This window comes from Leptonotus elevatus, chromosome 1, assembly GCF_054856555.1.
Source record: "Leptonotus elevatus isolate MCC_2025b chromosome 1, RoL_Lele_1.0, whole genome shotgun sequence".
Lineage (NCBI taxonomy): Eukaryota > Metazoa > Chordata > Actinopteri > Syngnathiformes > Syngnathidae > Leptonotus > Leptonotus elevatus.
The window spans coordinates 41,414,500-41,427,571 of NC_141239.1; the positions used below are offsets into that span (position 1 = coordinate 41,414,500).

The 13,072-nt window shown below is 42.8% G+C and overlaps 1 protein-coding gene across 2 annotated transcripts in view; it reads right to left on the reverse strand.

Moving 5' to 3' along the window:
* Positions 1-5,665: 5,665 nt before the first annotated feature.
* LOC147182234 (neurexophilin-1) overlaps positions 5,666-13,072 on the reverse strand; it is a 34,869-nt gene continuing 27,462 nt past the window's right edge. Inside the window, exons 2-3 of one of the 2 annotated variants that reach the window (XR_015090489.1) lie at positions 6,212-10,282; positions 5,666-6,073 (exon numbers count right to left, since the gene is read on the reverse strand). Coding sequence is in view for 1 of the 2 variants with exons in the window: in XM_086058941.1 (XP_085915067.1) it covers positions 9,509-10,282 (774 nt within the window). In the remaining variant the exon portion in view is untranslated. Of the gene's footprint in view, positions 10,283-13,072 lie in introns of both variants that reach the window. The other variant, XM_086058941.1, reaches the window with a different exon arrangement.

The following is a 13,072-nucleotide window of genomic DNA, read 5'->3' on the forward strand; positions in this document are numbered from 1 at the left end:
AATCAAAACAAGCTCAAGTACCGTGGTCACGTCAGGTCAAAAAGTGTCAATACTGGACGAAAGGACAGGCGTGTGATGTTACAAATGTAACGTTTGTCATCATGTTTTGACTTAGGCTACTCTTCAATAGTGATGGGAAAACGAAGCTTCGTGAAGCACTTGTGGTATTTTTTGACTCCCCTAGATGGTGCTCTTGGTTTAAATATAAAGGCTAGTGCAAAGGAAATTGATTAAATTTCCACTGCATCTTTCAACCAAGAGTGGCATCTAGAGGAGTCAAAAAATATTACAAGTGCTTCATGAAGCTTCATTTTCCCATCACTACTCTTCAATGCTAAAAACAATCTACCATATGGTAACCCTAAAGGCTCAGAATGAGGCCTGTCACTAATGAATCTTTACACAATCGATTATTCCATCAATTACTCCAGTAATCCCCCCGACCCAACACACCCACACTGATTGCCCAGTTGACTTTTGTTTATCGAAAAAACGTCTGGCAGTGATGAGCAGGCATCTACAAATAACACATTTTACCAAGATTGACACATATTACCAGTAACAATATACCGTACGCACAAGTAATTCATCACGACTGCAATAGTTAAATCGCAATTAATCACAAATTTTATATCTGTTCTAAATGCACAGTAAAATAAAATGTACACCACTTTTTTTTTATACTCTTAACATAAAAGTGGAAAAAATGTTAAACTAATTGATACGGTAATTTTATAATGATGCATAAAATTGAGTTAAAATTAAAAAAGGTGCACTGTAAAAAAATAGTGTGATATTGATTTGTATTGAGGTAATTTTTCTGCCACTAGATGGCATAATTGCATTTGTAAGACGATGACAGCTCAGTGTATTTTCTTTTCATATTAAGAGCTCTTTAACATGAAGTAACTTATAAAATATAATAAAAAATTCTTCACAAATTGTAAAATACAACTTGACCCCACTCTCCACAAATATATGAATTATTATTAAATGTATTACTGCTAAATTTTGACGTGGATGTGTCTGCTGTGTTGCGACTAGAATCCCCCCAGTACAGGCTTTCCAACTAAGGGTCATTAATCGCGCGTTAATTTTAGTGGCGTTAAAGGAACTTTAAATTAACGCACTCATTTTGAAACTCCTGCTTAAAGTAAACAATATTTCTCTATCGCTGCTTAGTAATGTGTTGATAGCGCAAGTTATGCTAAGCTAAGTTAGCTGAAGAATCACCTATCAGCTTTTATCTTCCCTTTATAGTAGCGTGTGCGGACCCTGCACACCGCAGTTTCTTTGGGGAGGGGAGGGGTCGGAGTGTTTCTTACCTCATTTCAAGTCATGTCTTCGTTTGTCAACTGTGGCTGTTGCGTTAAGATCGTGCACGTACTTGCACGCGCACCATGAACGAGCCTGACACAGATGGTGCAGTTGCGCTTTGGGCCAGAGGTGGCAGTCATGAGTAAAAAAGTGACAAACTGCACAAAGATCCTTTAAGCTTGTTTCATTGTTAGTCTACTTAAAAAAAAACACCTAAGCTGAGTTACTAGTGTTCCGATACCGGTATCGGGAGAGACCCCGATACTGCATAAAAACAGTGATATCGGCATCGGCAAGTACTAAGAAGTAACATGCCGATACCATTATTTCCGACGCTAATATAGGACTTTGGATAGAGCCTCTTGTGTCTTGCTCGTGCACGACATTCACTGATGTGTGACATGTTCATTGCATGCCGAGCCAAGATATCCTATTGGCCCTTGAATGCTCTGAACCAATGGCAGGGCAGCTTTTTCATGTTGAAAAAAAAAACAACCTAGGTATTGGTGCGGTATCTGCAAAACTGGGTATTAGAATCAGTATCCAAAAAACTGTATCGGAACAACACTAGTTATTACCTCTTGTAGCAGGCGTCCGGCACATCATCACACCTACACATTCATGTATTACTGTCTCACATCTACTTCAAACGTCATTTTTGTCTTCCTTTAGTTTTTAAGCAACCTCAAAATATGGGCATCATCCTGTTCTTCTTGCTCCATGGAAATCTGTTGAAAGAAGAGTGCGTCCGACAGCAACAAACGTTTGGCCGTACTTTGTTTCCAGGTGTCGCAAATATGGTTTTACAATTATTATCGTTTTTTTTTTTGTGTCAACCAAATTTTGTGGTTGACCACGTTAGTCGAGTCAAGATGGCGCAATACTAGACTGTGTATGCAAATTGAAGAAAGACAGTTGCCTGATGTGACAAACACAAACGCAATGAGGTTTGTCACACAAGATCTTGCTTGGACTCATACAGTCATGCTCACTGTTATTGGCACCCCTTCATTTTTTCCATGATCTCTACAATATATTCGGAAATAAGTGGAAATGTATCCAATTTATATCATCGGGACCTTTTAATTGGATGTCCAAAGTAATTGCACAAAGGAAATCGATTTTCAAATTGCATGATGTCATTCCAAATAAGATATAGAAAACTCAGCATGTGCAGCAATAATGGCACCCCTCTTTGATATTTGGTTGCACACCCTTCCACAGTGACGACAGTTTCCAAACACTTTTCACACATTTCAGCGCATATCAAAGATTTTCAATCGGATTGAGATCAGGGGTCATTGGTGGCCATTTTAAAACCGTATTTGTTTTGCTTTTTAACCATTCCTGTGTGCCTTAGGATGTGTGCTTTGGGTCTTTGTCTTGCTGGAGGACCCATGACCTTCGACTCAAACCAAGTTGTCGAACACTTTTTAGGACATCAACGATCAAGGCCTCCAGTCGCAGATGCAGCAAAGCAGTCCCACAGAATGATGGATCCTCCACCATGCTTAACTGTAAGGAGGGTGTTCTTTTCTGTAAACAAACTGTTGGCGTGCATTGCCGAAAAGCTCTATTTTTGTTTCATCCGTCCACAGAATTGTGGTTTGTCCAGGTACTCCTTGACAAAGGTTAGCTATTCTTTTTTTTAATGTCTGTCTCAGGAATGGTCTTCGCCCATGAAGCCCTGTTTTTGGTTCAGTGTGTGGCGTATGGTGCTTCTTGAAACCATGATGCCAGACTGTTCCAGGTTGACTTTCAGGTCTTTGGATGTTTAACGTGGTGTTTTTTCCACCATTCGCACCAACCGTCGAAGACTTCTGTCATCAGTTCTCTCTTGCTCGTCAAACTTCTTAATAACATTACACACTGCTGAAACAGAATCTTTGGAGATGGCTCTGTACCCTTTGGCGGTCTTGTGTTTGCGAATTATAACCCTTCTGATGTCCTCAGACAGCTCCTTTGCTTACACGATTGTGACAAAACAGGGAATTCTCATTTGTGATTTACCAAAGGTGAGTCACAATGTGTTTCCATACAGATTTACACGAAAGGGTGCTAATACCAGTGACAGAGGACGTTTTAAGGTGTCTATTTTTTGCACCCATTGTTTATTGTTTTAAATTGTTTTGTAATCATGTAATCAAGTTCTCCATAAAAAATGAAACGTTTTAGTTAACTCATTCAGAAGATAATTCCACATTATGTACTTTACCTTCATGGGTGCCAATAATGTTGAGCAGGACTGTATGTAGGGTAAACACAATCCCTAATGAGCCTCCCTTTTCTCTCCCTTTTTCGTCGAAGTCTCCCCCGTCGCTTTATGGCCTAACTGACATTGAATTCAATTTACTTCTTAATTAAATCCCAGACAGGAGTTCAGCTCGGCTTTAAACAAGATAGATTAAGGCGTGGCCGGCAGTGGCGTTCCCAATCTATTCCTTTGCTTCTGTACCCCCCCCCCCTTCCATCCTCTTGTTTCTGAACAGGAGGCCCATCTGGGGATAACCTCCTGATGAAAAAGGAGCAAAAAGATGCAGAACAGCCGTCTAATTGGAGAGGAGCACAGCCAAGTCAAAGGCTTTTTAACCGTCTCTCGCTGCGGGGAAATGACATTTCGGCGTGAGTAATGTTGAGTTGGAGCACGGTCAATTGAGAAAATAACCAGTCGTGGCGCAGAGGGGGATGCGGGGCATGGTGTGCTGTGGGCCAGAAATGGAAAAGTAACCTTCAAGTGGTAGCTGGCACCTGGGAAGAGTGGATGAGGATTTCTAGGACAGGTTAATGATAAAGGCGTCTTCTAAAAGCCATCATAATTGAGCCTTTTTGGCTCTTTAGGGCTACTGTAATGTATGTTAACATTGTGAAAGTCATCATGCTTGACAAATCATGTTACAATTGTCACATTGTGCAACTTTCTTTCTATTTATATGAAGTTTAGTACTGAGTTTCTGCTGTACATACACAGCAAAAATAAATCTTGAAAAGCATTTTGTCTGGCAATTTACAGAAAAATAATCCGAACTAATCAGGCGAGGCGTCATTATGCAACAATATGATGACCCAAAACACAGCTAATATAACAAAGGACCTCATCGGGGGGAAAAGTGGAAAGTCACCAGACCTTAACCCAATGGAGCATGCATTTTACCTCCTAAAGAGGAGACTGATAGACAGGCAAAAATGCTGTGTCAAGATTTTCAAGACTGGTGCCACTTAATCTTCTTCTGGTTGGTCGTTTGTGTCAAAGTGAGAATTTGGGTATTTTGACAACAAGATAAACGAGTGGCAGGCCCCAAGTTGTGTTTGTCACATCAAGCAACAGTTTTTTTGTTTACATACACATTCCAGTGTTGAGCCTTTTTTCCAACACTTTATGGAGGATGCAACAAGAAAAGGAGAGAAGGGAGAGGCTAATTAGCAATTGTGTTTTCGCTTCCCTCCCAGTTGAATTGCTTCCTGCCTGCTAACCACCACTCACACATTCCCTTCATGTTTATCTGCGAGAGCCCCCCGGCGAACGTCATCATCAGCGGAAGAATCAGCAACTCGAGCGTTCCTGACACATTCTTAGCGCAGTAGTAATGGTTTTCAACACTTCAGCCAGCCATTTATTCTGTTCGGGGGAGCCAGAGTCTTTCCCAACTTACTTGGGATGAAATACGGGCTGCACCATTGACTGGTCACCTATCAATTACAGCGCACATATGAAGACGGACAATAATTCTTGTCTTGTATCATTTCGCAATGTTACAACTAAGCCTAGGATGATTTTTAAATGAAAAAAAGCTGAAGTAAAAAAAAAAAAAGTCTCAAACCAGCTGACATATGGTCGCCCTAAAGCATAGGTGTCAAACTCCAGTCCTAAAGGGCCGGGGTCCTGCAAGTTTTGGATGTTTCCCTTCTCCAACACAGCTGATATAATCAGCTCATCAGCAAGCTCTGCATAAGCCCGATAACGATTCTGCTGATTGGAATCAGCTTATGTTGTGGCGATTTTGTCACTTGCTTGTCAACTGAAAATGACATCACAGTTGCTCAGGGCTCAGGTAACAACCAATCACGGCTCAGATTACTTGACTTGACCTGCTCTCCCAGTTTGATCATGTGACATTCGCAAGCTGAGCCGTGATTGGTTTTCTTTAAAGGATAGCAAAATAAAATAAACAAGCTCAAGTATGGTGGCCTTAATGCGTCGCAAAAAGCTCCAAGTTGAGCCTTTCGGGGGATGTAACAAGAAAATGGTGGGAAATGGGAAAGCGAATAAAGTCACACTGTCACTGAGTGGGCACTAAGCCTCTGCCGCCTCCACGGACCTCAAACGAATGAACCATAACACCATCACCGATTAAGGTTTTCAGCACTTTAATGTGAATGTTTTCCCCCCAAAAAAGCACAGTAAATGCCATGTCATCTGCACATTATACTTGATCATCCACGTGACAAACAAAACAAACAAAAAAGCCCCACATTTAAATACCACTTTATTCATATCTGAGTCTTTATATATATATTTATATATTCATATATATGTTTATAGATTTTCTGTTGCTGTCCTTTGCTGAGGTGTCACAGTCTCTAAGGCCAAGTAGATCTGCCAAGCATGGCGTTCACCCCTGGTGTCTCTTAGTCCCACCATCGCAGGTCCGGAGGGTGCCTATTGCTGCTAATCCAAGAAGGTAGCTACAGGGTCCGACTGAAGAAGAGGCTACTACCCGGCATTTCTGCAGTGTATGCGGGAGTGATGCCGGCTTCCCTGTGGGGGTTAGAATTTTCGGGTCAGAGAGGCGTGCGTTTCACATCCTCACAATCCAGTCTTAGCGAAGATACTTTGAACACAGGACAAGATGGGTGCACTTTCATGATGGATGGGAAAAAAAGGATGAGCTCTTACTGCTAAGATCACCGGGGGATTAGCTGGCTCGGCTGCAGTGATCATGGGCGGGTGGGCTGGATGGTGTTGAGGCAAGCACGGGGGAAGGGGGGGTTTGGGGGTTCACAGGCTGGTTATGGGAGGCACCGGGAGGTCAAGGGGGGAATATGGCTGAGGAACATGTGCATCACACGCTCCCCGAGGCGTTGCCTTCTTTCCCACAGTCGCATTTGATGAGACTTTATCTTTATCTCGGCAGAGGTCGTGTTCCGCAAGGGGCTCCACGTGGGTCATCGTTTCATGGCTATGAGGTGCTAATCTTCTGAAACAGCCCTATCCCTCACCCTGAACCATTACCCAGTCCCTAACCCTAAATCTAGCTAATCCCTAAAACCAAACTCCAAATTCCTAGACCTAACCTTATTCCTAAACTTTGCTAACACCAAAACCTATTAAACCCTTACTTCTAATTCTCCTTAACCCTAACCCAAACCTTAAAGGAATACAAGACTTATGAAAGACTAACCAGCTATTCTGTGAAATGGTTCATTTCAACTCTTCCCTGAAAAAATTGTCAAATTATGTTGAGCGATTATGATTTTCTAGCACTTTTTATGAATATTTTTGCATTAAGTACAGTAACGGCCATTTTGGACAGTCACGTGATCATCGCGATGTGTCGCGTGCGTAAAACACGCATAATGACAACAAAGCCACTCACGAAAAATTCTTGCGGACATCAAAGGTGGAATTACGCCCGATAGCAAAGAAGCACTTCTTCAAAAGCAGCACAGCCACGCCGGCCGGCTCATAGCGAGTCGAAGTTGGGGACCGTCTGCAAGTTGCATGTTACAGAGGCTCAAATTATACCAGTCAAGTCACCATTAACCTTATTCACTCTGGAAATGTAAGTTGTGGACTGTAAACATCCGGGTGACTTTTACTCTGCCGGGCCAGCTACATGTTATGTGCTAAGCACGCTTTTGCCCACATTAGGAGAGGCCACCACCCACCGCCCCGCCCCCGCATGGATTGACATGAAACCTGGCGTGCTAAGGATTTTACTTTACTTTACTTTTATTTCCTTGCCCATTATGTCATCAAACTCCCATTGAAATGAACGAATGCGGTTTTCGTTTACGCACGGGATACGTCACCACGATCACGTGACCAGGATAATGGCGCTCACCACGGTTTGTTTTTATTTTGATACTTAATCGGTTGAAAAGAAAATTCAGGGAATGAGATGCCAAAGATATTTTCACTTTTACTCTTTGTAAACAATGCCTAATCCAATACTGGAAAATGAGTTATAAGTCTTGTATCGCTTTAAACTTCTCGAACCCTGACTCCTAGTAGTCCCTAAGTTTCCGAATCGTCAATAACCCTCACTTGTGCCTCTTGACCCCCCCTGACTCGACCCTTATTCCTAATTTTAGCTCCTAACCCTTCCGGCCTGTGACCCTAATTGTTCCCTACCCTCCCTACCACTAATCATCTCTTAACATTTATTCAATGCCTATTAAACATTCCACTCTTTATGAATTAATCAAACTAAATTACAGTAAAAACACTTATTTTCTTTTTGTTTCTTCCTTTTTTAATTTTAAACTGCTGTTGTACTCTATACAGATCGTTTATCTCACATTGCAACGCCAGCAAGGCATTTTAAGGGAGCAAGCCTCTCTGCAAAGGACAATCGTTTTATTTATTTATTTATTTGGGGGGGGGGGGGGGGGGGGTGTTTTTAAGGAAAAAAAGAAGCTCCAGTCAGCAGATATACACCATAATGTATTAGGTTCTTCCTCGGCCAATGCGGCATACTGTGCCCAGACGTCTTTTTTTCCTGCTGATTCTGCCTCAAAGCCACAAAGCAAACAAATGTGTAATTGTCAACAAAGTTCCGTTGATAAACAAAGCAAGCAGTTACTTATCTGGTCAGGGTTTCTGGTAATTGGGTTGGATTTAAATAGTTTTTTGGTGTAATATTAGTTTGGTCATAGTTATTGGATGGAGCCAATCAAACCATTCCGCACCGTAGAAGAGGATCCATATATTTTTTTCATGTTCAAATTAAACCCAAATGGTTAGCAGATGTTAAGTCGTCCATTGCAGCTGAAGGTCCATACTAATTCATTGCTCCGTAGTGCGTTGCCCTCCGCTGTTGTTTATGACAGACATCAGCCGACGGCCATTTATCTTAATGAGAGTGTTTAACTCACAGCTGAACTTGGACCTAAAACATTCCCGCCGTTAATGTCCTGCCAACCATCAAGGAATACGTCCGGGCCCCTTGGTGAAAGCTTAATTAGTTCTAAGGGAGATTAAATTATACGCAATTATTATGATAATATTTTCATTTTCGGGCTGATAACGGGGTGAGCGTTGCGAGCGAGCGTGTTTGTCGGGAGAGAGCAATCTCGCCTGTAACAGTCAAAGTTATCGAGGCGTGAAATCAGAAATCCTGACGGCAACAAAATGTAATCTTTTTTTCCCGCACACACAGAGGGACAAAAGACTGAGCCGCATTCTCTGTTACATCCTACTTTAATTATAAGAGCTAGTTGTGGCGGGCTGCCTGTGTCTATGGCCGCATTTCTACTTTCTGTTTTGGTACAATCCACATTATAAAAGGCCCCAAAAATAACCAACCCTATGTCAATGTGCCAAACAAGGAATTCATTGGATTATATATATATATATATATATTGGTGGACCCTATCATTTGTAACCAGGACTGCGTCTTGAAACAGCGTTTTTGCATTATACATTCAACCGGTGGAAAGTAAATGCTCAATTAGTTCTGCGATCACACGACTCTTTGTCTTTTTGACACTAGCTTGCTGATGTTTAGTGTGAAAGATGCGTAAATGATGGGCTGGGTGGTTGGGGTAGCTCTATGTGAAAGGAGATAGCGGAAAGCCGGGACCAGGATGATAAATTTTGACTTAGACTGCAGACTACTTCAAGCATCCACTGTCCCGCTTCTTTGGGAAAGGCACAGGCTGATAAATCCCGGATCTACTGTGCTACGCCAATTTTGCGGAAACTCTCGTGTGAAACGGGCTGGTGGTAAAGCCAGACTTTTCATGCGGTGAATGGTGCGATGCAGACTGACTAGGGTTGAGGTAAGAACTTGTGTGTTGATGTTCTTGACTGTTTTGTGAGTGCCTCTACCCAACTGCCACGGTATGTGCATATGTATATTGTTTTGGCTTTTGCATATATCTTTTACTCCAGTCAGGCTACACAGTGGCATCAAAATACAACCCGCGATCCAGCTCCACACTACTCCCCCGCCCCACCTAGACAAGTCCCCTATCCCGATGGCAAGTAGGGCATCTCGTTGTGATAGTTGTAGTCCGGGCAGACCTTCTGAACCAGGCGATAGTCTGTGCTGTAAAATGAAATGTAGATGCAGATGACTTTAAAAGGCTTTGAGCAAATCCAGGATACGTGGCTTTGGATCTGCTCCTGGAAGCAGGTCTTGGACGGGTCGTAGTTGCACAGCGAGGTGCGTTTGCTGCGGTCCACCTTTTCATAGTCCACACGGCAGTTGAAGATCTTGGAGTCCTTGGGGTACACCACGCTTTGGCGCTCCAGGTCGAACTCCACCGCCTTGACGGGCGGCACCAAGCTCACTGAGATGTTGCCCTGGCCCGTAGAATTGTGGCGGAAGTAGACGCTAAACGTGCCATTACCGTGATCCACAATCTTGCCGGTGATAAGCAGATTCAGCCGCACCGTCTTGATGTTGGAGTAGAAATCCCCCCAGCCAAACATCTTTTTGAACTTTCCCGTCTTGACGATGGGCCGCCGCTTGACCCGGGAGCCCGAGGCATCTGGTTTAAGCAGGTTGCTGCCCAGCATCTCCCAGAACTCCTGCTTGGAAAACTCCTGCTTGGAGAAGGCGGCCGGCGTGCGGTAGGGCAGCTCTAGCGAGGTGGCGTTGGCGGCCCGACCTCTGCCATGAAGCATCCAGCGGCTCAGTGGCGAGAGGGTTGCCTGGCTGCTCAAGAGACCCACCGTCTTGGAGGAGTCTCCCGAAGAGCTTTTGGTGCTCGAGGAGTCGTCCTCCTGACTCAGGGCCACCTGGACGCAAGGGACAATGGAGGGGAAAACACGGTTAGAGCATAAGTAAGGGACTTGAGTCGCAAAACTTGACTCGTCCGACTAAAATCGGCAAATTTAAGACTTGCTTGGCTTAAACGTATGAAAGACTCGACTTGAGTTTGCTTGTACAACATAGTGTGTCCTTTGTTTTGTTTTTTTGTGTACATGCGCAAGCCTGGCAACCCACCAGTGTGCTGCGATGCGGGGTTCAGAGGCCACCTCATGAAAGCGAGTATCCCAGAGGGAGCTCAGAAGATGATTGCATTTAAATTCAAGGGTTATGTTTTTGAGAAAATTGAAAAAATATATGGCAATATGCAAGGCTTACTTACGTAACTTTGTCTCAGTCTCTATAAACCCACAAAGACAGGTAAGCTAAGCAAGCTTTACAGTTTAGCTACCGGAAGCTGGTCAAATATTAGAGACTAAACAAAATAATGACAGTGTTTTATTTCTAAATTATTTATTTATTATTTTAAAATTAATATCTTTGAAGATAAGTACTGAAAACACGTGAAAAGACTGAGATGTTGAGATGTGGCATTAGTTGTCAGTTGTCCATATATTTTTTCGCGTGGCTAAAACCAAGCACAATTAAGCACTTGGGCTCTTCCCCTTGTAACGCGCACGGGCTGATCGGCCATGGATGGTGCAGCGGGTTGATCTGGTGTCTGGTTAGCCTGCAAGTTAGTTAGCTATTGGCTAGCCCCAAATTGAACATATTTTATTGACAGTTGACGATGGAGTGGGACGTGTTTTCAGCACTTTCAGCAGATACGCCCACAGCATCTGAAAGTTGACAATACATAAAATCTTCACCATTTTTTTGCCCGATTGGGAATGCGTGGCAAAAAAATTCTTATTCACATTAGGCAGGCTTGTTAACTCTGGCTCTTCTCTGTGGTTTGTCACATTTATAAGACATTTTCACTTCACAGGGACTTTGTTGTGAGTTTAATTGAAAGGACTTTAACTTAAAAGGCATTACAGAGACAGGTTTAGAAAAAATTGTGAACGTGTTAGTAGTAGTACAGCTAAACCCCCAGGGCGGTATTGTGACCCGTTTTGGGCTTTTTGACGGTTCTGACTAAGCTATTTCAAAATAAAATAATGCCCACGGATTAACACAAGTTGAGATACTGAGTGCAAAGTGGCCAATATATTGTATGGCTAAGGCAGACTGTTTGACTTTGCTCGATTTCTTGCTTGGCTTCCGCCACAGTAGGTTGAGACGTTTTTTAAAACTTGAAGGTTAAAACTTGAGATGAACTATGTGTCATGGACTGCATATTTATATTGCTTTTATTAGATTTAGCTTTGTTTAGTGTCATGTTCCTGTGTGCTTTTTCATACTCTTTCAGTCCGCTTGTTATGTCTTCTCGTCTTCCCTGCTCGTAGCGTCTAACAATCGCCTCCCTCCAGCCACTTGTCATGTCCAGGTGTGCCTTGTTGTCTCGTCAGTCTCGATTCATTTCCCATTGTCATGTGTTCAATGTCGTGTCACGGCTGCCGTTCAAGATGGTGAGTCTGTTCCTCGTGTCTCTTTGTATTTCAGTTGGTTAGCACTTTGCATGATATGGTTTTGATATCTGATACACCATTACCTTTTATTTGCTCGCTTGCTAAGAGTTTGCCCTGTCGTCCGGCCTTCCTTGCCTGCCACCCTGCACTTGTTTCCACATAGCTTGTTTGCCTGCACACCACTGCAGCGATCACCCTCCCAACCTAAAACGTGACAATATGTGACTTACTCCCATCTCTGGTTATTAGCAAGGGGGTAAGGAACGTGCCACGAAAACAAATGAAAGCTTTAATCAATATTTAATTTACCGTTCACACCTCCGTGGTTGTGTCGGTGACATTTGATCAATGTGATACTGTATAACGTGTATAAATGTTACAAACTCCGGTATTACATTCTTTTGTTGAGATTGGCTGCAAGAGAGAGAGAACAAAAACCTCTCTGGTGTGAGTTATTCCCAGAGCACCCCTGCAATGGAATGCTGGAGATGCCCTGGGGGATCCTGCAATTGATTCAGACAGAAAATCAAAAATTCAAGGTCCGTTAGCCTCGCGGTCTTTGGCGGTTGGGTCGATATATACGCCAGGGCGGGCTATAATCCTGTTAAACAATAAAGCTGTGCTATTAAGAAACGCTCTCCAAAGGTGTTTCTCACACGTCAATGAGCCCGGTCCGCAGGCGCATTTACAAATCTTCATCCCAGGCACCGCTGTAAAATGCTCATAAAATTGATCTTTCAGGCTTTTTTATTTCGTATGTTGCAGTCTTCGGCACACGGCCGTTTTTAGGAGGCCCTTACAAAGTGTTGATGACCTATCACGTCTACAGTGGAGCTCTTTGTTGCCCACAGGAATTACGAGTTAGCCTGTTAGCTCAGTTTTGTAGCCTGGCTATTTGTCTGAATGAAACTTTCATGAGACAAACATGTTAAAACTACAAAACAATAGGAAAATGAACCACAACACTAGAATCAGAATCCTTAGTCTTGTTTCATATCGTATGTATACCACTGTGGAATACGTGGGGTTCATAATCTTATGTCATTTCATGTACCCGGATCAGAAATCAGTTTAGATTCCGTCTCCTTGTGACATGATTTAAAATGTTAATATGGGTCCAAAATAGTAGTTAAAGTTTTAAAGTTGAATTTATGATATTATTTCCTCATATAATCAACTCATGGATAGAATTTGAGATGGAATTTCTTCAAACGACATCAAGTAAAAAACAAACAAGACAAAAAAAAA